Source organism: Ictalurus punctatus, chromosome 2 (assembly GCF_001660625.3).
Source record: "Ictalurus punctatus breed USDA103 chromosome 2, Coco_2.0, whole genome shotgun sequence".
In the NCBI taxonomy this organism is placed as follows: Eukaryota; Metazoa; Chordata; class Actinopteri; order Siluriformes; family Ictaluridae; genus Ictalurus; species Ictalurus punctatus.
This window is the reverse complement of record NC_030417.2, coordinates 22037630-22058630: the sequence shown is the minus strand read 5'-3', so window position 1 is coordinate 22058630 and position 21001 is coordinate 22037630. Positions and strand designations below refer to the sequence as shown.

At 40.1% G+C, this 21001-nt stretch overlaps 1 protein-coding gene across 1 annotated transcript in view; it reads left to right on the top strand.

Annotated features, from left to right (window-relative positions):
* LOC108274410 (ras-related protein Rab-26) overlaps window positions 1-19753 on the top strand; it is an 83531-nt gene extending 63778 nt beyond the window's left edge. Inside the window, exons 8-9 of the mRNA XM_017484531.3 lie at window positions 5562-5638; window positions 17068-19753. Of these exons, the coding sequence (XP_017340020.1) occupies window positions 5562-5638; window positions 17068-17170 (180 nt within the window). The 3' untranslated portion in view covers window positions 17171-19753. The remainder of the gene's footprint in view (window positions 1-5561; window positions 5639-17067) is intronic.
* Window positions 19754-21001: the final 1248 nt, after the last annotated feature.

Genomic DNA, 21001 nt, shown 5'->3' with positions numbered 1-21001 from the left:
CTGTTTCATAACCACCTACCACCCGGAGGAAACAAGACCTCGTGGGGTATAAGCAGCCAGCAGGAACCCTTGCAACTGGGCCATACCAAGTTGAGTGATCGCAAATGAGAGAAGCATCACAGAGAATGACTGTGCAACTACTGTGGCAAATCTGACCACTTCATGTGACAATGCCCCTATTGTGTCATGTCTCCAGTCAGACAAAGCGTTTAAGAGAGCAGGAGCACCTCCACTCACTCCTCAATGGTGAGTCCATTTGTTTGCTGTCTCACCAACCACTTACCCTGCAAATGAAATATAAGATACAGATGTTGTCTCTGTCTTGCCAGTGCTGATCAATTCTGGATCTGCTGGTAATTTCATTGACCAAGCAACTGTGAACAGATTGAACATTCCCACTCAACTGCAGCAACACCCTCTATGCATCCACGCTATCAATGGAGGACCCATCAGGGATGGCATAATCACATTCTGTACCATGCCCCTCCTCCTCCTACAAGTCAGTGTGCTGCACTAGGAGCACATCTCCTTCTTTGTCAACCTTGAAATACCCCCATCATCTTAGGGTTCCCTTAGATGCAGCTATATGACTCACAGATATCCTGGGCTGATAAGGAAATTACACATTGGTCATCTCACTGCCTCAGCCACTGTCTTAAATCACCTTGGCTCTTGTGCTTATCAATGAGTGTGGTGAGTCCAAAAATAGTACACCCTTGAAAATCCCCTCAGTATAACAGGATCTTCTGAAAGAGTTCAGTAAGACCCAAGCCAGTGGTCTGCCACCACACTACCCCTATGACTATGCGATTGAGCTTCTGCCAGGGAACCCGCTCCCCACACAATAAATGAATTTATCCACTATCCACAACTGAACAACAAGCACTGGAGGAATATATTCAAGAAGCCCTGCACCAAGAGTACATTCGTCCTTCCACATCTCATGCATCAGCAGGATTCTTTTTTGTGGAGAAAAAATGGGTGGCCTTCGACCCTGTATAGATTATAGAGGACACTGTCACTGTCACGTAGTGTTATCCATTACCATTTGTCCCCACAACTCTAGAACAACATCGAAGATATTCAACAAGCTTGATATCTGCAGTTCATATAATCTGGTTTGTATTTGGGAAGGAGATTAGTGGAAAACAGCCTTTAGCACTAGTATTGTATTATGATGTATGGGCTCCCCCTCAGTGTTCTAATATCTTATCAATGATTTCCTGAGAGACATTCTTGGAAGATTTGACATGCCTTGCTACCTGATTTTGGATTTGCCCTTATATTGTTAGTTGACTGGCTGACCGTTTGCCTGTTAGTGTTTCTGTCTTTTGTCTCACGTACTACAATTACAACAGCATTTGCATCCTCTTCCGCCTTCACTTCATGACAGTGATGAAATGATCTCATTTTCACATTTCATGTCAGATTTGTGTGTGTTCACACACGAGTGGCATTGTGTGGTAAGAGTGATGTGTGCCTTGCAAATATTTACTGCATTTGTGGCACATAATGCTGGTCTTCAGATACCTTGGGGCACAGAGCTGGCACCTCTTTTTTTTATCTGTTCTTTTCTTGAGGGCAGCTGCTGGAGAAGGAACATCATGCATCCTATACATCCTTCACCAAACTGGCAGAAGTTTGTGTGCAAGGGAAGTGCTGCTTTCTTCAATAATTGGGGTCGCCAGAGCTCCTCCCTAGCTTTTCTAGGAAGATCCTTCCCCTGTAGGGCTTCCCCTGCTTCCAGGCTGATTTTATCTCTTTTATATATGCAAAGGCATTGTTGGCAGCAACATCTAAGATGTTAAAGAACACCACAATGGACCAGCAGGATCTTGAGCGGGGATGAAGACCACATTTCCATTCTTCGACAAGAATGTAACTTCCACCTCAGGAGCGTCCACTTCATCATCAGCTGATTATTCCTCATCAGATGATTTATGGTTTGGATTATATTACCTATTGTATTCTGTGTAGCAAAATGTGTTATGCTCTAATGAGTCCAAAATGTATAATAATTCCATAATTCCAAAGGATATTTTGCATGCAAAAAAGCACATCAAAAAAAAAAACCACACCATACCCACATACTGATAGACTGAGTGGTGCAATAAAATCAAAAGGTGCTTCAAAAAGTATATTCTGTTTTTCCCTAAAAAAGTTTCTGATTGTTTTTCACTTTATTTGTATACTTTGCAATTTCACAAAGACTGCTACCAGAATCCACAGCTACCCCATTCACGCCATGTACACTTTTCTGCAACCCAGCACTTGGGAAATGGGTAGTAGCTGGAGGGCCAATCTCATAACCTACAGGACCCAGTCACATGGGAATTTCTTCATTGGAGACTAATGGGTGGACACCTTAAACCAAAGGACAGATTCAAGATCAGGAAATCAGTATCCTCTTAGACATGGGTCCTGGTGTATCACTCATTAGAGAATCACTGTGTCAGTATATTTCCTGTGTTGACACATTGTCCCCAGAATGTTTAATTTTAGTGGCGAGAAAATTGGTTTGTTGTCAAAAGTGGAATGCTGATTGTGCTATCCATGTTACTATGGCAAACAGTAGCAGGAGTGCCTACTGGGGACTTCATAGTGCAGCGATAAAATCTCTGTATGTGTGAATGTACCTTTAGGCTCATTGTCTGTGTCACTGTGCATTAGGCTTGTGAGCCTGTGTGAAATCATGCCCTCTACGTATTGCTGATTGCCTGTGGCTTTGAAGGGGGAAAAGAAGGGGGCATGGCCAAACATAATGCATGTCATGTACATGTTATGTCATTACAGTAGAAAAAAATTGCAGAAGCTGGTTATGAGTTGGCTATAGCTGCAATCTTTAGCATTAATGTTTAGTGGTTTAATGTTTCATTTTCTTAATTTAGACCCCATTTATGTTTTGAGATTGAAGACATTCCTGGCTTCATCTGTTTAGAAGCACAGACATGGGAAGATGTTTTGATTCTCTGTTCTGTTCATACAGGATTACAAAATAGACAAAAGGTATTACTTATTATAATATTCAACGCAATTTATTTTTGTTGATCTCAAAGCTGCAGACTCTACATATTTCAACAGACATTTAAACTGTGGAATCTATCCATCTGCCGATGGAATCTATAACCAATTCCCAATATTATTGTCAATCGACCCAAGCCTTATGCACACTACATACGTTCGTGAACGGAGTTGGTTTTACATGGTCTCCATTGGTCTAAGATTCTAGAGTTCTTTGGTGACATTATAATGTTCAGTAATACTCTAACTATGCTCGTACTACTATTGTTTTTATCATAGGCTTTGTGATGAAAGCAGTTCCATTACATAAACTGACAGAAAAACATATCAAATTCATGTAGACTCATCCCCTCCTGTTCTTGCCTATCCTGATTTCATCTAGTCCTTTGTCCTCTATACTGATACCTCTCACCACATGATTAGCTTCGTCCTTGACCAAGAACAGCAGGGTGTTGAAAGGTTCTGTAGAGTATGCCAGTTGTATTAAATGCTACTGAACGGAAGTAGTCCACTTTTGACCATGAGTGGTAGACAATTGTTTGGAGAGTTAAACATTTCTTTACAAGGATGTGATTTTTTTTTTTTTTTAATTATTATTATTATTATTTTTTTTTGTAATTGTCACTGGGTATAGATATGCCCTGGCAACTTAGTATTATTTTCTGAAGTACTGTGACTCTGTATCCTATTAAAGCTCTATGAGCTGTAGCTGTTGCATACCACATCTTTGAATAATATATCACTGAGAATGGTGTTCCAGAATTTTTGAGGGAGATGTGCTCCACAGTGCTTCACCAGGCTCATCCACATTAATTACACCAAAGGACTTACCATTGATTAAGTCGTAGACAGTAGGGTGGCCCAGCCTGAAGGATGGTTCAGAGACAGCCCTTACCAGAAGAATAGCCTAGTGCTGTGCAGCAGCCCTCTACTGTGGAAATATCACCAATAGAAGACTGTTCCATAGTTCTCAAGACACTGTTCATTTTCATAGGCCTCTAGTTAGTAGGTCAGTTAAACTCATCTTAAGCTTGAGCTCAACTGAGAGACTTTTTTATGACATAAGAAAAAAAGATGCACACATTACTTGTTCTTGGGTAACTGAGTCGAATTTGGTTTAACAGTTATTTTGTTTACTCATGCATAGTGGTAAAAACAGTACAGAAGTACTGTTTTTTTAACATGGACTATTTCCTATGGTTTGAGTAGTGTGGAATATAAATTAATTTTAGTTGCTGCATAGACAGTATTGTTGTTTATTGTTGTATTATCTACATTAGTGACTTTTATTTTGATTAATCAGGTGATTGAAGAATGTAACATAGGGAGTGTCGAGCTATTGTTCTCTCTCCTGCACACTGACAGTGTTGTGGGGATTTCTTTGCTTGCCCATTAAATAGTGATTAACTGTCTAATCTGTCTACAGAGTCCATTGTTAATATCTGTATTCCCAAGTTTGTTGTCCTAACCCTGCTTCTTCAGTGGGCTAAATTTTCCACACCTTACAATTAATTAGCCATTGCTTTGTATTAAGCAATATACATTTTGGCTTAGTTATAGTTAAAAGAAATAACATTTATTTCAGTATTAGAAACAGAAGTTTTCACAGTCCTGGGAATCATCCTGGTGTCAGGTGTGAGTGCAAATACTAAGAGATGGTAGTCATGTGACAGAGAATAAAGGGACTAAAAGCACCTATTTTGTTTCATATTTTCAAAGCTTTTTAATTTCAGCTTTAAAACTGAGCAATGAATACTTAATATTCATGTTGAATAGAAAGGATTTATTCAGCAAATTGTGTATGATCACATTATACAATCAATTTCCTTATTCATGAAATTCACCTTACTTATGTGCGCAATCAAACTCATGTCTGGTCAGAGTTTATAATTTTGAGCATAATATTTCAACAATCTTTCAAATGCTTGATTTGCAGTTTAAAAATCTAAATCAGTATAATTAATAATTATTGCAAGTATAGGAATAGTCTACTTTGAGTCTACTCCAAGTTTATAATCATAATTGCACATGTGTGCACCCCATACTAAGATGTAGGTCCTGGGGTTTACTGTCATTTGTAAATGTTAATGAGAGATCTTTATTAGCTCAACTGAATAATAGGTGCATTAGCATACAAGAGGTAACACCAAGCACTGGCCTCATTTGATTTGATTAATTTCTTTCTGCATGTATATATTAAATAATGGCCTTATTTGCTTGGGATCTCCTCACTATGCAGATAGATGTATGCGTGGGTCCAAATCCTGAAAACATTTACAAGTGTTCCACAATTTTGCACCTTTCTTTTTTTATATATTAGCCATGATTTTGTTTAATATTATTTTTAACTGGTTGTGTATTTTTGTCCATGATGCGACCTTTTCATCATACAAGAGACTAGTGTTAATCTTACATTCATTACACATGCAGTAGATAGACAAGGTTAAAAAATAAAGTATGAAATTAGAATATTTCTTTAAACTAATGCTATTTTATATTACTGACAACTTTCCCCATGTGTGTACGTTTGTGTGCTAAAGGAGTTTGGGGTGCCTTTTATGGAGACAAGTGCCAGATCCGGCTTTAATGTGGACCTGGCCTTCACTGCCATAGCCAAGTAAGTAGACCTTCCATGTGCAGTTTGGGGGAGAGATTAGATACAATGCTCATAAGAAAATACTTTCTGTGTGGTCTTTGTTAATGAGAATGATAAAACATCAGCAGGTCATTTGGTCCTCATTGTGTTCTTCCATTGCACTTATGTTCTTGCACTTATGATGTTCTATTTTCTTCAATATATTAGAGTTGTGGCTTTCATATCTTGTTTATTAACAGGCAGACCTATGATAAATGCATGCCTATGTTAGGAAAATCATTATATGGTACCTTTATATAAATATATAGCTGTAAGCCTACAAACTCATTCATTCTTCATCTTCCAGCCTATCCCAGAAATACTGGGTGCAAGCTGGGAATAAAACGTTAGAAATGGCACTTCGAAGATGGCGACGAGTTACCATGCAGCGGGCACTTCGGGTCCACAAATATGGTGCAGTTTACATGTAGTCTACAGCAATTGGGAAACTTTTTGTGGAGATGTACATCAGAAGCATTGGTGAACACGTTTATCATCGCCAACTTTTACTGAACATTGGAGAACAAAGCTCAGGAGGAATAAACAATGGACTGCCAGAAGAGTTATGCTAACTCAAGCTGCTACACGAACCAGGCCCTGGACAGCGGTATTGCCTAATGACACTGACCGGGAAAGTGGGTGCTGGAAACAGTGTACGAGGCAGCAGAAGTGCGGTAACCAAGCCAGCATCCGTGGTAGGCTAAAGGCTGACCCTTGCTATCTGACTCTATCATCCATTCTCCTCTTCAATTTTCACTCTCTCGACAATAAACTGAACTTACCCAGACTACAGCTAACTACTCAGCATGAAGTCAAGAATAGCTGTGTTTTTGTTTTTACGGAAACATGGCTCAACAACAACATACCAGATGCAGCCATTCAGCTAGCTAGGCTAAACGCTTAATGCACTGACAGGATAGCAGCACTGTCTGGTCAGATTCCAGGTTAGTTGTCTGTGTATTTACATAAACAATGAATGGTGCAGGAATGTCGTTGTGGTCTCAAGCTACTGTTTTTCACTGGTGGAATTTATGATTGTGAAATGCCGGCCATACTACTTGCCCTGAGAGTTTACCACCGTCCTCATTTTTGTGGTGTACATTCCACCTGGCACTAACACAAGAGAAGCCCTAAGGGAACTCTATGGGGTTATCAGTAACCGACAGACATCACACCCCGATGGATTTTTCTTTGTCACTGTAGACTATAACCATGTGAATATGAAATCAGTGCTGGCAAAATTCCACCAGTATGCTGATTTCACAATCTGTGGTACAAACACTTTAGACCTTGTTTACACAAACATTCATGCTTACAAGGCCCCTCTGCCACCTCGGCTGTTCAAACCACATCTCTGTCATGCTAATCCCAGCATACAGACCATTCTTGAAACCTGCCAAACTGGTTCTGAAATAGGCAAGAACCTGGTCTGAGGGAGATATGTCAGCACTTCAGGACTGTTTTGAGCACACAGACTGAAATATGTTCAGAGAGGCTGCTACATACCACAACACCACAGATTTGGAGGAATACTGGCTAAAACAGCAAGTGCATAGTTGATGTGACTTCCTTCAAGACCATCACCACTCGTGCAAATCTGAAACCGTGGATGACTTCTCAAGGGCACTCACTGCTGAAAACTCGAAACACTGCCTTCAGATCTTACGACAAGGCAACCCACCGCACAGCAAGGGCCAATCTGTCCTGGGCTATCAGAGAGGCAAAGCACAACTATGCAGAAAGAATTTACAGTCACTTTCCAAACACCAAGGACACAAGGCATATGTGGCAAGACAATCAGGCCATCACAGACTACAAAGCTATACCTTGTCTGTGATGGTGATGCCTCAATCCCTGATGCATTTCTACACATGGTTTGAAGCACAGAACAACATGCCAGAAGGGAAGACCACCCAAACTCCCACAGACCAAGTACTTTGTCTGTCTGCAGTAGACATCAGGCAGACTCTCCAGTGTTAACTCATGTAAAGCTGCAGGTCCTGACAACAAACCTGGCAGAGTGCTCAGGCAACATGCTGATCAGCTTGTAGAAGTCCTCACAGAGATCTTCAACACTTCCCTGAGCTAAGCCCTGTGTGCTTCAAGACAACCACCATCATCCCTTTGCCCGAAGAAATCGTGTCCTGCCTGAATGACTACCGGCCTGTTGCACTCACACCTATCATTATGAAGTGCTTCGAGTGGCTAGTCATGAAACACACAAACAGCAGTCTTCTCACTACACGGGGCCCATTTCAGTACTCCTACCTTCCCCACCACTCAACAGAGGATGCCATACAGTGAGGGGAAAAAAGTATTTGATCCCCTGCTGATTTTGTATGTTTGCCCACTGACAAAGAAATGATCAGTCTATAATTTTAATGGTAGATTTATTTGAACAGTGAGAGACAGAATAACAACAAAAAAAATCCAGAAAAACGCATGTCAAAAATGTTATAAGTTGATTTGCATTTTAATGAGGGAAATAAGTATTTGACCCTTCTGTAAAACATGACTTAGTACTTGGTGGCAAAACCCTTGTTGGCAATCACAGAGGTCAGACGTTTCTTGTAGTTGGCCACCAGGTTTGCACACATCTCAGGAGGGATTTTGTCCCACTCCTCTTTGCAGATCTTCTCCAAGTCATTAAGGTTTCGAGGCTGACGTTTGGCAACTCGAACCTTCAGCTCCCTCCACAGATTTTCTATGGGATTAAGGTCTGGAGACTGGCTAGGCCACTCCAGGACCTTAATGTGCTTCTTCTTGAGCCACTCCTTTGTTGCCTTGGCCATGTGTTTTGGGTCATAGTCATGCTGGAATACCCATCCATGACACATTTTCAATGCCCTGGCTGAGGGAAGGAGGTTCTCACCCAAGATTTGACGGTACATGGCCCCGTCCATCGTCCCTTTGGTGCGGTGAAGTTGTCCTGTCCCCTTAGCAGAAAAACATCCCCAAAGCATAATGTTTCCACCTCCATGTTTGACGGTGGGGATGGTGTTCTTGGGGTCATAGGCAGCATTCCTCCTCCTCCAAACACGGCAAGTTGAGTTGATGCCAAAGAGCTCCATTTTGCTCTCATCTGACCACAACACTTCACCCAGTTGTCCTCTGAATCATTCAGATGTTCATTGGCAAACTTCAGACGGGCATGTATATGTGCTTTCTTGAGCAGGGGGACCTTGCGGGCGCTGCAGGATTTCAGTCCTTCACAGCGTAGTGTGTTACCAATTGTTTTCTTGGTGACTATGGTCCCAGCTGCCTTGAGATCATTGACAAGATCCTCCTGTGTAGTTCTGGGCTGACTCCTCACTGTTCTCATGATCATTGCAACTCCACGATTTGAGATCTTGCATGGAGCCCCAGGCCGAGGGAGATTGACAGTTCTTTTGTGTTTCTTCCATTTGCGAATAATTGCACCAACTGTTGTCACCTTCTCACCAAGCTGCTTTGGCAATGGTCTTGTAGTCCATTCCAGACTTGTGTAGGTCTACAATCTTGTCCCTGACATCCTTGGAGAGCTCTTTGGTCTTGGCCATGGTGGAGAGTTTGGAATCTGATTGATTGATTGCTTCTGTGGACAGGTGTCTTTTATACAGGTAACGAGCTGAGATTAGGAGCACTCCCTTTAAGAGTGTGCTCCTAATCTCAGCTTGTTACCTGTATAAAAGACACCTGGGAGCCAGAAATCTTACTGATTGAGAGGGGGTCAAATACTTATTTCCCTCATTAAAATGCAAATCAATTTATAACATTTTTGACATGCGTTTTTCTGGATTTTCTTGTTGTTATTCTGTCTCTCACTGTTCAAATAAATCTAACATTAAAATTATAGACTGATCATTTCTTTGTCAGTGGGCAAACGTACAAAATCAGCAGGGGATCAAATACTTCTTTCCCTCACTGTATCTGCTACCATCCACCTTTCTCTGACGCATTTGGACAAAAAGCGTAGATAATTGTTCATAGACCTCAATTCAGCATTCAACACAATCATGCCACAATAATTGATAACAAAGCTGAGCGTGCTGAGTTTGACCAGCTCCCTCGGCAACTGGATCCTGTACTTTCTGACTGGGAGACTAGAGACTAGACTCCAGTCCTTCAGGATTGGCTACTTCACCTCCAGCACCACCACATTGAACATTGGCGCCCTCCAGGGCTGTGTGCTCAGTACATTGCTGTTTAACCTGCTGACTCATGACTGTGATGCAAATACAGTTCAAATCATATCAAATTTGCTGATGACACTACAGCTGTGGGCCTCATCAGCAACAATGATGAGTCAACATGCAGAAAGGAGGTGAACCAGCTTGCAGAAGGGTGTAGAGACAATAATCTGATCACTTAATGTTGGTAAGACTAAAGAGATGATTGTCAACTTCAGGAGGACTCAAGTGGACCACTCACCACTGCATATAAATGGAACAACTGTGGAGAGAGTCAAAAGCTCCAAGTTTCTTGGTGTGCATATGATGGAGGCCCTTTCTTGGACTCTCAATATTATCTGCCTAGTCAAGAAGTCCAGCATTGCCTCCACTTCCTACAGAGGCTGAAGACAGCCAAACTCTCCCAGCCCATCCTCACCTCCTTCTACAGAGGAGCAATAGAAAGTGTCTTGACCAGCTGACTCGACATGTGGTATGGGAACTGCACAGTGTCTATGTGCAAGACCCTACAGCGATTTGTGAGGACAGCGGAAAGGATTATCAGGGTCCTTCTACCCACCATTGACACATGCATCAACTGCTGCATCCACAAAGCCACCAATTTTGTGGACATCCCCTCTCACCCCTCTCATGGACACATATATATATATATATATGTGTGTGTGTGTGTGTGTGTATGTATATATATATATATATATATATATATATATATATATATATATATATATATATATATATATATATATATATATATAGTGAGTGAGCACCTTTTTATTTAAAGTACAGGGATCTATCAAAGTCTGATCTTCACACAACACATGTTTGCGGAAATGTATCATGGCATGAACCATGGGGATTTCTGAGGAACTCAGTAAAAGAGTTGTTGATGCTCATCAACAAAAAACATCTCTAAAGAGTTTGGGCTCCACCAATACACAGTCAGACAAATGGACAAAATTCAAGACCATTGTTACTCTCTCCAGGAGTGGTTTACCAACATAATCCATGTAATAGTCTACGAGTTCTGAACAACAGTGGTCTGCATGGCAGTATTGCAAGGAAAAAGCCACTGCTTTCCAAAAAAAAAAAAAAAAACACAGTTCAGAGATCTGTCCAGAGATGTACAAGCCAGAAGGCAATTGGAAAAATGTTTTGTGGATGGATGAGACCAAAATATATACAGGAAAGGAGGAAGAGTTAGATCATTGCTAAACTTAACTAGGAACAGAGAGCTTATTGTGTCAGAACAGGAACAGGGACTTCTTTGTACTCAGATAAGAAGATACAAGAAATACAGGCGATCAGAGATAGAGCGAGAGAGCAGACAGAGAGAAGGCCTAAGGTATGTGGAACTTAGCATTACCCTCTTAGGTCCTAATGGGACCTGCGCATGCTGCACCTGCCCCAAGTCATCCATTCCCTTAAACAATGGTCACCTTTATGGCCATGCATTTACAAAGGGTTGGGACAACATAAAGGGCATAGTAGTGTTAGACAGGCGTGTCCTGTTTGCGGGAGAAAAGGTCAATTGATGACGAGTGGGTGCAGTTGTAGCAAAGGAGTAAAGCTTTGTTAGAGTAGAAGATAGAGTTCATGTGTTTGTTTCTAATAAAAAATAATGCTATATGTGTATGTGTTAAGCTGACATGAGAAGAGGCCCCCTAAGGGCTACTTGATAGCAGTACGTTTCAATGAGAGCCTCATTGTATAGTTGCCGGCAATCATGTCCTGAACTCCTGTAAAACAAACACCTGGGTTACCCTTTGTCCATGGAGTGGGAAATGGTCTGGCCATAATGATCTTAAAAGGAGACAGTTTTCATAGGTGTCACACAAATTTCGCATAGGATGACGGGAAAAGCTCAGTCCAATAGCTGGAAGGATTCTCTAGTAGTGCCTTAGTGAGGTGGTTCTTGATGGAACAATTCTTTCTTTCCACAATTCCTGAACTTTGGGAATTATATGGGATGTGGAAGTGCCCATCAATATTCAGATTTCCACAAAGCTTCTGTGTTACCTTAGAAACAAAGGGTGTTCCATTATTGCTATCAATCACCTGAGGGATACCATAGCGTGGGATTATTTATTTGGCTAGACTTTTAACAACAGTGTTGGCATTTTCGTTTGAGCATGGGAAAGCTTCTACCCATTTGGAGAATGTGTCCACAATAACTAAAAGCATTTGGCATGTGTGTGAAGTCAATTTGCAGTGCCTGAAAGGGGGCCACTAGGTGGTGGTAATGCATCATGTTTGGTGGTTTTTCCTTGTATATTTACTCTGGCACAGGTAAATATACAATGCATCAAGAAGTAATTTAACAGTTTTGTGAGTGTCTCAAATACTAAACCTTGATGTTATAGCCAAGATCACCCCTCTTCTTGTGGCATGAGAAACACAGTGGGGAACAACCTTCCAAGGATCAAAACATAAGGTTGACTGGAGAGGCCTGCATTTGTAAAAAAGCAACATCAATCTCATGAAGAGTTAGAGAATGAGAAAACGTGAAAAACAGAGACACTATTCTAGACAAAGGGGCTGGGCGAGCCTTCTTTGGAGGCCCACTTCTCAACTTCATGAACCAGGGAATTACTATGAACCTTATGTGTTAGAGGAGTCATGACCTTTAACCTTAACAATAGCAAGCCTGTCAGGTAAGAGCGAGGCTTCTAAAAGATCAGAAACAAGCGTGGTGTGTGATATAGGTTTGCCATCAGCGGCACGAAAACTACGAGCATGCCATATCTTTCCAAAATCATGTGCGATGTCAAAAGCTTACACTATGCAAGTCAGTGTATATATAAACAGCCTTACCCTTAAAGACATGACAAGCATGGGGGAGAGCAGCGAGTTCCGCAGCCTGAGCAGAATGAAAGGGGATGGAGTGAGCCTTGTGAACAATATTTGGTAATGAACAAATGGATTAGCCACTGAAAAATGTGGAGTCATTGGGTTTATAACATGACCCATCAACATATACTTCCTCCCCTCCTTCCAGAGTTTACCTTGTCATGGTGTGAGCAGGTGGGGATAAATTGACAACAGTAGTTTGAGTCCCAAGAAGCTTAGTATACCGTGTAGCATGGCAGGTGGTGTGAGGTCCCCTATGGCACGCATGCGATCAGAGGTGAGTTGCCATTGTCCCTGGGAAATGCAGAAACCCAGATATTGGACGGTTGTTTGGCAGAGCTGAAGCTTTGTGAGAGAAGCCTTAAACCCACATTGAGCTAGGTGTGTCAGGAGTTTGAGAAAGCCTTCATTGCAAAGTTCATGTCCGTCTGCCAACAGCAAAATGTCACTCAAATATTGTGACAGACAGCAGCCTTCTGGAAGAACAAGTGATGAGAGGGCTTGATGCAACAAAGACGAGAACACAGCGGGAGAGTCAATGAAACCCTGAGGAAGACAGGTCCAAGTGTATTGCTGATTTTTAAAGGTACATGTAACAGTAGGCTGTGTCTTCTCAGAGACTACACAAGTCTATGATAGTGAAGTGCGTATGTAAATATGGAATTGCAGTCAAAATAAATGCTATGTCAGGCACTAAAGGGCTAATAGGTATGACAAGGTTGTTTATGCGCCTTAGGTGCTGGGTGAGACACCATCCATTACCATTTGGCTTACATTCAGGATTGACAGAAGTATGGTACAGAGATTAGGTGGTCATGACAATGCCCTGTGCTAATAATGAGTCAGTCACTGGTTGTATGCCTAGTTCCTTTTCTGCTGATAGTGGATATTGCTTACAGTTAACGGGCTGGATAGTCTTCAGATTCACAGTGTATGAGGATACCTGGATATGACCCACTTCATTAGAATGCTGAGCCCCCAATGTTTTAAGTATTGAGGCATGTGCATCAGGCAGCAGACGCTTGACGTTGTCAGGCTCATGCTCATTGTCAGCAACATGACAAAAAGAAGAGAAACAGAGGTTAGATGGAGTGAGCAGTGTAAACTGTCTGTTATGTATTGTGAGCGAACACTTCAGTTTAAACATTAAATCTCGACCTAATAAGTTGAAAGGAGATGAAGGGATGACAACAAATCTGTGAAAAAACTAAATGTCAGGGTCATCAGGGCAAGTAACATATAGGGAGTTTGTTTTTGGACAGGTGACAGGACCCCGATCTATTCCCATAGAGTCCCATATAAGTGCAGACCATAGAGTTAATGCTAGACCTTGATACTTTCCCTTCGTACTGTGTACCAAATTAGGGGCGAGTGGCACCAGTGTCAACCATAAAGTGTAGGGATGCACCGAAATGAAAATTCTGAAAATGAAAAAAACCGAATATAATGAAAAACTTGGCCGAATGCCAAACACGTTTTTTCGTGTTTTTTCCATTTATTTTGCCATTTTTTTCACCATTGTATAAATTAAATAGTCAAAATGTGCTTTTTACTGTTTTGTCTTGCTTTTCAAAGAAACAAATCGATTACCAAAACTGCAATTTCAAAATATTTATTTAACACTGAACATTTTTTTTTCATTCCAGCAGCCATAAGCTACCAACAAGGCACAATATAACTTTAAATAAATAAATAAATTCGTCAAATAAAAATATTTTTATGTGGTCATTTTTGAGCCCCCCTTGAATAGCCTATGTTAGGCCTATAACTGACTGCTGAAAGAATGTAACACTCTGTAGCCGACAACTAAAATGTGCATTTAAAAAGTGCATTGACGAGTGCAAAAAATGGTTCTATTCGGTTATATACGGCTGATTATATTCGGGATATATACCGCTCGCCTCCCTGTACACCTCGCGGAGTATTATAACAGATATAGGATTTGTCTGCCTGTCTTTAAATAATACGTCTTTACCTGCTTCCGTACTCTACTCCCTTACGTCTCCCGACGTGACAGAAACATGCTCTGGAACAGAAACAAAACAAACGCACGTGTCCACAGCTCGTGCATGCGCGCGCCCCCTCATCGAGGTCGTGACATTCGCACGTCTCACTCTGGTTGCTAGGTTATTTGGTCGTGTCATCAAACACGTCATTGTTCGGTCAAATTTATTCGGCCTTTTCACTTATTCGGTCGAACACCACCGAAAATGCTTTTTTTGCTATTTTCGGCCGAATAATTTCGGTTGCCGAACATTCGGTGCATCCCTAATGAAAGGGTATGAGTTACCCTCAACACAAAGGTAAATAATAGGCAGTGTGTCGACATGTGAACTCAGTACGAGAGAGAGCATAGAAGGGGTTCCTTCACTCTGTGGGCATCCCTATTGGTTTTGCTGAAATTACCACTGGGGCAGTTTGGAGTTGACCCTCTATCCATCCTGCCAGATTATCTACTAAAGGTTGTACAAATACACCCATGCCATGATCATACATCCATTGATTTGGCCTAATTTTGGACTGACCACTTCCTCCCATGGTTTATTTCACAGTTATCTTACTCTTAGATGGTATCAGACAGCGTTAGGTCCTATTGTCCAGTTTTTAAAAAAAAAAAGGTAGCAGGTTTTACTTTGTTCAGTCACATAGTAACAAAGTCTCTAGGACACCTGCATTCGCAGAAAATACAGCGGACTAAAATGGTGTGATGTTTTCAACCAAATATAGTTTCTTTTGAAGTGCCCTGTCTTTGTTGAATCATGTAGTAACAGAGTCTCTACGAGACCTTCGTTCATGGAAAACACCATGGACTAAAACGATGTGATATTTTCAACCCACACATAAAGAATACAAGGATATCTACACAGAGGCAGAAAATAAAAGATCACTTACATCCGTCCAGATGTCCAGGAATCTGTTAAGATTTTGCTGATACCGGCCTCAGAATGAAATTCTTGGACCCACGCTGCGGTTTACCCTCTCAGTACTGAGCTCGGGAAGAAGTCACACAGAAACAGAGTTCAGTGAAAGTGTCTTAGTTTAATGCTGAAATGATCAGAGTATATATACAGAAAAGGAGGAGGAGTTAGATCATTGCTTGATTTAACTTGGAACAGAGCACTTATTGTGTCAGAACAGGAACAGGAACGTCTGTGTTCTCAGCTATGAAGATGTACAGGCTATCAGAGAGAGAACAGACAGAGAGCATGTTATTTGGAACTTATCGGAACCTTATACCATCTGTGAAACATGATGTATGTAGTATCATAGTTTGGGCCTGTTCTGCTGCATCTGGGCCTGAACGGCTTGCCATCAATGATGGAACTATGAAATCTGAATTATATCAGCGAATTCTAAATGAAAAATGTCAGGGCGGCTGTGACCCAGGTGGTAGGGCTGGTTGTCCGCTAATCATAGAGTTGGCAGCTCAAATCCTGGCCTACATGCCAAAGTGTCCTTGGGCAAGACACTGAACCCCAAATTGCTCCCAATGGCAGGCTAGCACCTTTCATGTATGTGTGTGTGAATGGGTGAATAAGAAACAGTGTAAAGTGCTCCAAGTAGAACCGCTAAGGTTAAAAGGTGCTACATAAGTGCAGAACATTTACCAGTTCAGGACATCTCTCCGTGAACTGAAGAGAAAGTGGGTCATGCAGCAAGACAACAACCGTAAGCACACAAGTCGTTCTACCAAAGAATGGTTAAAGAAGACTGAAGTTAAGTCAAAGTCCTGACATTAATCCAAGAGAAATATGGAAGGATCTGAAGCAAGCAGTTCATGTGAGGAAACCAAAACCAACATCAACCAACATCCCAGCGTTGAAGCTGTTCTGTACTGAGGAATGGGCTAAAATTACTCCAAGCCAATGTGTAGGAAATGTTTAGTTGCAGTTATTGCTGCACAAAGGGATCAAACCAGATACTAAAAGCAAATGTTCACATACTTTTCCACTCACAGATATGTAATATTGGATAATTTTGCTCAATAAATAAATGACCAAGTATAATATTTTTGTCTCATTTGTTTAATTGGGTTCTCTTTGTCTTCTTTTAGGACTTGAAAAATATTTATGAATAAATATTGCAAATTCAAACTGTCAAGCACCACTGTATATAGAGGAATTACAATAAAAACTCATTTGACAGAATTGACTTGAATATACACCCTGGGTGGGACACCAGTCTATTGCAGCACATCATGCATATACATGGTGTTTCATAAGTGAGCAGTACCATGCCCTTTAGTTTTTTGGGGGTTTTTTTTAATCATTGATATTTGAACTTTGTGGAAAAACGATTTTTTTGTTTTATTCACAGGCCCATGCTATCTAAAAAAAAAAAAAAAGCAATTTTCAGTCTTAATGCTGTTTTTTCTCTCTCTCTTCATCCTTACAGAGAACTAAAGCACAGGTCCATGAAGGGTTTGGATGAGCCCAAGTTTAAATTGCATGAGTATGTCAACAAGGAAATGAAGACCACAGGGTGCTGCAGGACCTAAAACCACAAGTGTGTGTGCGTGTGCGCGCGCGTGTGTGCGTGTGCGCGCGCGTGTGTGTGTGCGTGCGTGTGTATGCACATATGGTTATCATAAATGTGTTTACATTTGCCCAGCTGTGGGAATTTTTGTTTGTTTGTGTATGTATGTGGACATCTCACATGGTTGGGTTAGTGGTTGTACCCTGAACGCATGATAAATGGCAAGCAGTGAACAGTGTGCAGCATTTCATCAGATTTGTTGTACTATGTGTTGATTTTTAGTTTATTTTAAGCCTGGGAGAGGTTGAAGGCTTCATGGATACTGTATTTTCTTCATACTGTTTCTGGAGAAGCACAATTCTGCCCTTTTCTAAATATATGGGGAACATAAACATTAAATAAAATTAAAACCACCTGCCTAATATTGTGTAGGTCACTCTTGTGCCACCAAAACAGCTCTGACCTGTCAAGGCATGGACTCCACAATATATTTATATATAGGGTGGGATATATTAGACAGCAAGTGAACAGTCAATTCTAAAAGTAGATGTGTTTGGAAGCAGGAAAAATGGGCAAGGAATAAGGATCTAAGCAGCTTTGACAAGGGACAAATTGTGGTGGCTAGACAGCTGGGTCAGAGCATCTCCAAAACGATAGGTCTTGTGGGGTGTTCCCAATATGTAATGGTCAGTACTTGTGGAAGAGATGGCACCTGGATGCACTATGGGAAGAATGCAAGCCGGTGGAGTCAGTTTGATGCTCTGGGAAATGTTTTGCTGGGAAACCTAGAGTCCTACCACTTAAGTACAACCCTTCATGGCAACGGTATTCCCTAACAACAGTGGCTTCTTTCTGCAGGATAATTTGCCCTGCCAACATTGTTGTGCACTGTAAACATTGTTCAACAATGGTTTAAGGAACATGACAAAAAGTTATAGGTGTTGACTTGGCTTCCAATTTCACAGGCCTTCTATCTGATCAAGCATCTGTGGGATGTGCTGGACAAACAATCATGAAGGCCCAACCTCGCAACATACAGGACTTAAAAGATCTGCTGTTAACCTCTTGGTGCCGGACACCCCAGCACACCTTGAGAGGTCTTGTGGAGTCCATGCCTTGGTGGGTCAGAGCGGTTTTGGCGGCACCAGGGGGACCTACAAAATATTAGGCAGGTGGTTTTAATGTTATGGTTACACACACACACACTGTAAGGCCCATTAATATTTGGACAGTGACAAAGTTATTGTTAATTTAAATGTCTACCACAGTATAAGAGAGATGGTTAAAACAATTATTTGGTAAATTCTTAAAACAAAAGAAAGCACTGGTGACCTCAAGAACATCGAAAGGCTTGAAATACCACACAAAACAACTGTAGTGAAGGACAGAAGAATTCTTTCCCCAGGAAAGAAAAAACCCTCCACAATAGTTGGTCAGGGCAAAAACACCCTCCAGGAGGTAGGCGTATACAGTTCCCTCCACTAATATTGGCAGCCTTGGTAAATACATCCTTCTTTGCTTATATTTACCAAGGGTGCCAATATTAGTGGAGGGTACAAAGAGTTTGAAAGTGGGGGAACCGCATATAAAAAGTGCTGTAATTCCTACACCATTCACCCAATCTGGAAAAAATAATAATAATTAAACGGTTTTGAGTTTGATTATGAAAGTGCACAGTCATTAAAGCAAAAAACAATGTATGTTAATATGTAAAAGATTCTACTTTTCACTCAAGTTGTTCTCAATAATATAATTTGTTGTGTGTGTGTGTGTGTGTGTGTGTGTGTGTGTGTGTGTGTGTGTGTGTGTGTGTGTGCGCCATTTTAATTTGAAGGAAGAATCCAGTTATCAAGAAAAGAAACTGCATCATTCCTAATAGTTGGCCAAATTTAATTATATTTCTGAAACTGGGCTATTTCAATAAAGATGCCAGGCCAAAGCTTACTGACAGTATTTTAGACATCACAGCAAAATATGTACATATAATGTACATATATCATACTTCTTTCAGTCATGATATTGTATGGAATATAGCATGCTAAATCAGTAATCAGTCTACATGCTTGATGGTGTACAGTGAGCTATTTCAATCTACATAACTTCCAAAGGGAGTTTCTGAATGCTCCTACATGTACTCAATGTACACAAATGCATAACACCCACATGCAGCACTGTCAAAAGCAATCCATTAACTCTGTTGAACCATGACACTCTGAATATGGGGGGAAACCGGACAATGTGATGTGCATTGTTCAAAGTTCAAAGTTTGATATGTGACCAAGGGGAATATAACTGTCACACCAGTTTAACATCACAGCCATGTTTTGGACACCATCATTTACTTAAATTGACTTAACTTAAAGGCATTTTCAAACCTCATAATTTGGAGCTTTGAGCACATAAGCTACAATAAGGGTGTTTTCTGAGATTGTTTTTGACAAATTACTGTAGACATTGTACATGTTAAAGCTTTTGCTGCTTTTTTGTTTGTTTGTATAGATATTAAAGTGTTAAGGGTTTTTGTTTGTTTTTAAAAAAATATATTTTTACAGAATTTGAGAATGGCTATTATTATTCGGTTAATTATATATATCTATATATCTATATCTATCTATCTATCTATCTATCTATCTATCTATCTATATATATATATATATATATATATATATATATATATATATATATATATATATATATATATATATATATATATATATATATATATATATAAAATTTTAACAAACCCTTTTTTGTTCTCTGTCCTTTATGAATGGAAATGCTAACAGTTAAAGTTATATTATGGATGAAAGTTTGAAGCTATTTATTTTATAGAATTCATATTTTCAGAAGCATTGTGTATTTTCTTATATCCACTGTTAGCAGTTCATGTTCATTTTACATGTTACTTTACATACACATCAGCACATTAATTATTGTCGTTGTTATATAAAAATTCCGAGTCACATAGAACTACTATGTAGATTAACCTTGAATATTGAGGAAAGTAAATAAATCACAAAAGAAAAACATTATTTAAAAGTAAGCTACATAATTGTAAACAAGTGTTAGTACCTTGTTATTTTTTAAATCATTCTGTAAAGTGTTATACAGGGTTTTAGAAACAAATTATATTCTGAAACCATGGAAAATCGTACATTATCTTATATTTTATGAATGACTCTATGGAATTTACAATGCCTATAGAAATTCTATACACCTTTTTGAAACGTACACATTTGGGCTGAACCGACCAACATTGACATGTGAATGCAGTAAAACTATCACATTTTCTAAAACTGAATGAAAATAAGTAACCATTTATCTGGCTACCCTCTTGTACATTATATTATACTATATGTCTAATGATATTATACTGTGCACAATCTTTTTGATGATCTTTTTATAGCCAATGCATATGTTTGTATTAATACATTAACTATTTCCGTGGGTTTCATTAATCTGTGCATGTCCCGACAGTCAGTTAGACTATATATTGTAATACTTAACAGCCATATTGTTCCAGACTCTTCATATCATCACTATAGCTGCAGTGATCATCTGAGTTCAGGAGAACAACAGGCTTCTATCTGCACTCAGCTGGAGTGATTCTGAAAAGTTCAGACCAATGAAAATAAGTAGACTTAATGATTATTCTAGTAATTACTTTACTCCCAAATTAGTAGTATCTACTGGATACTTAAGCTGCATTATCTTTAGCCTTTGTTTAGAATAAAAATATAGTAATACATTTGTTATACCTCGGTGCATAAGAGAAATGAACCAGTGTTTGTCACTGTCATTTATAGCTGTTTCTTGACATATAATTGTCAATTTGTCAGAATGAATAGGTATT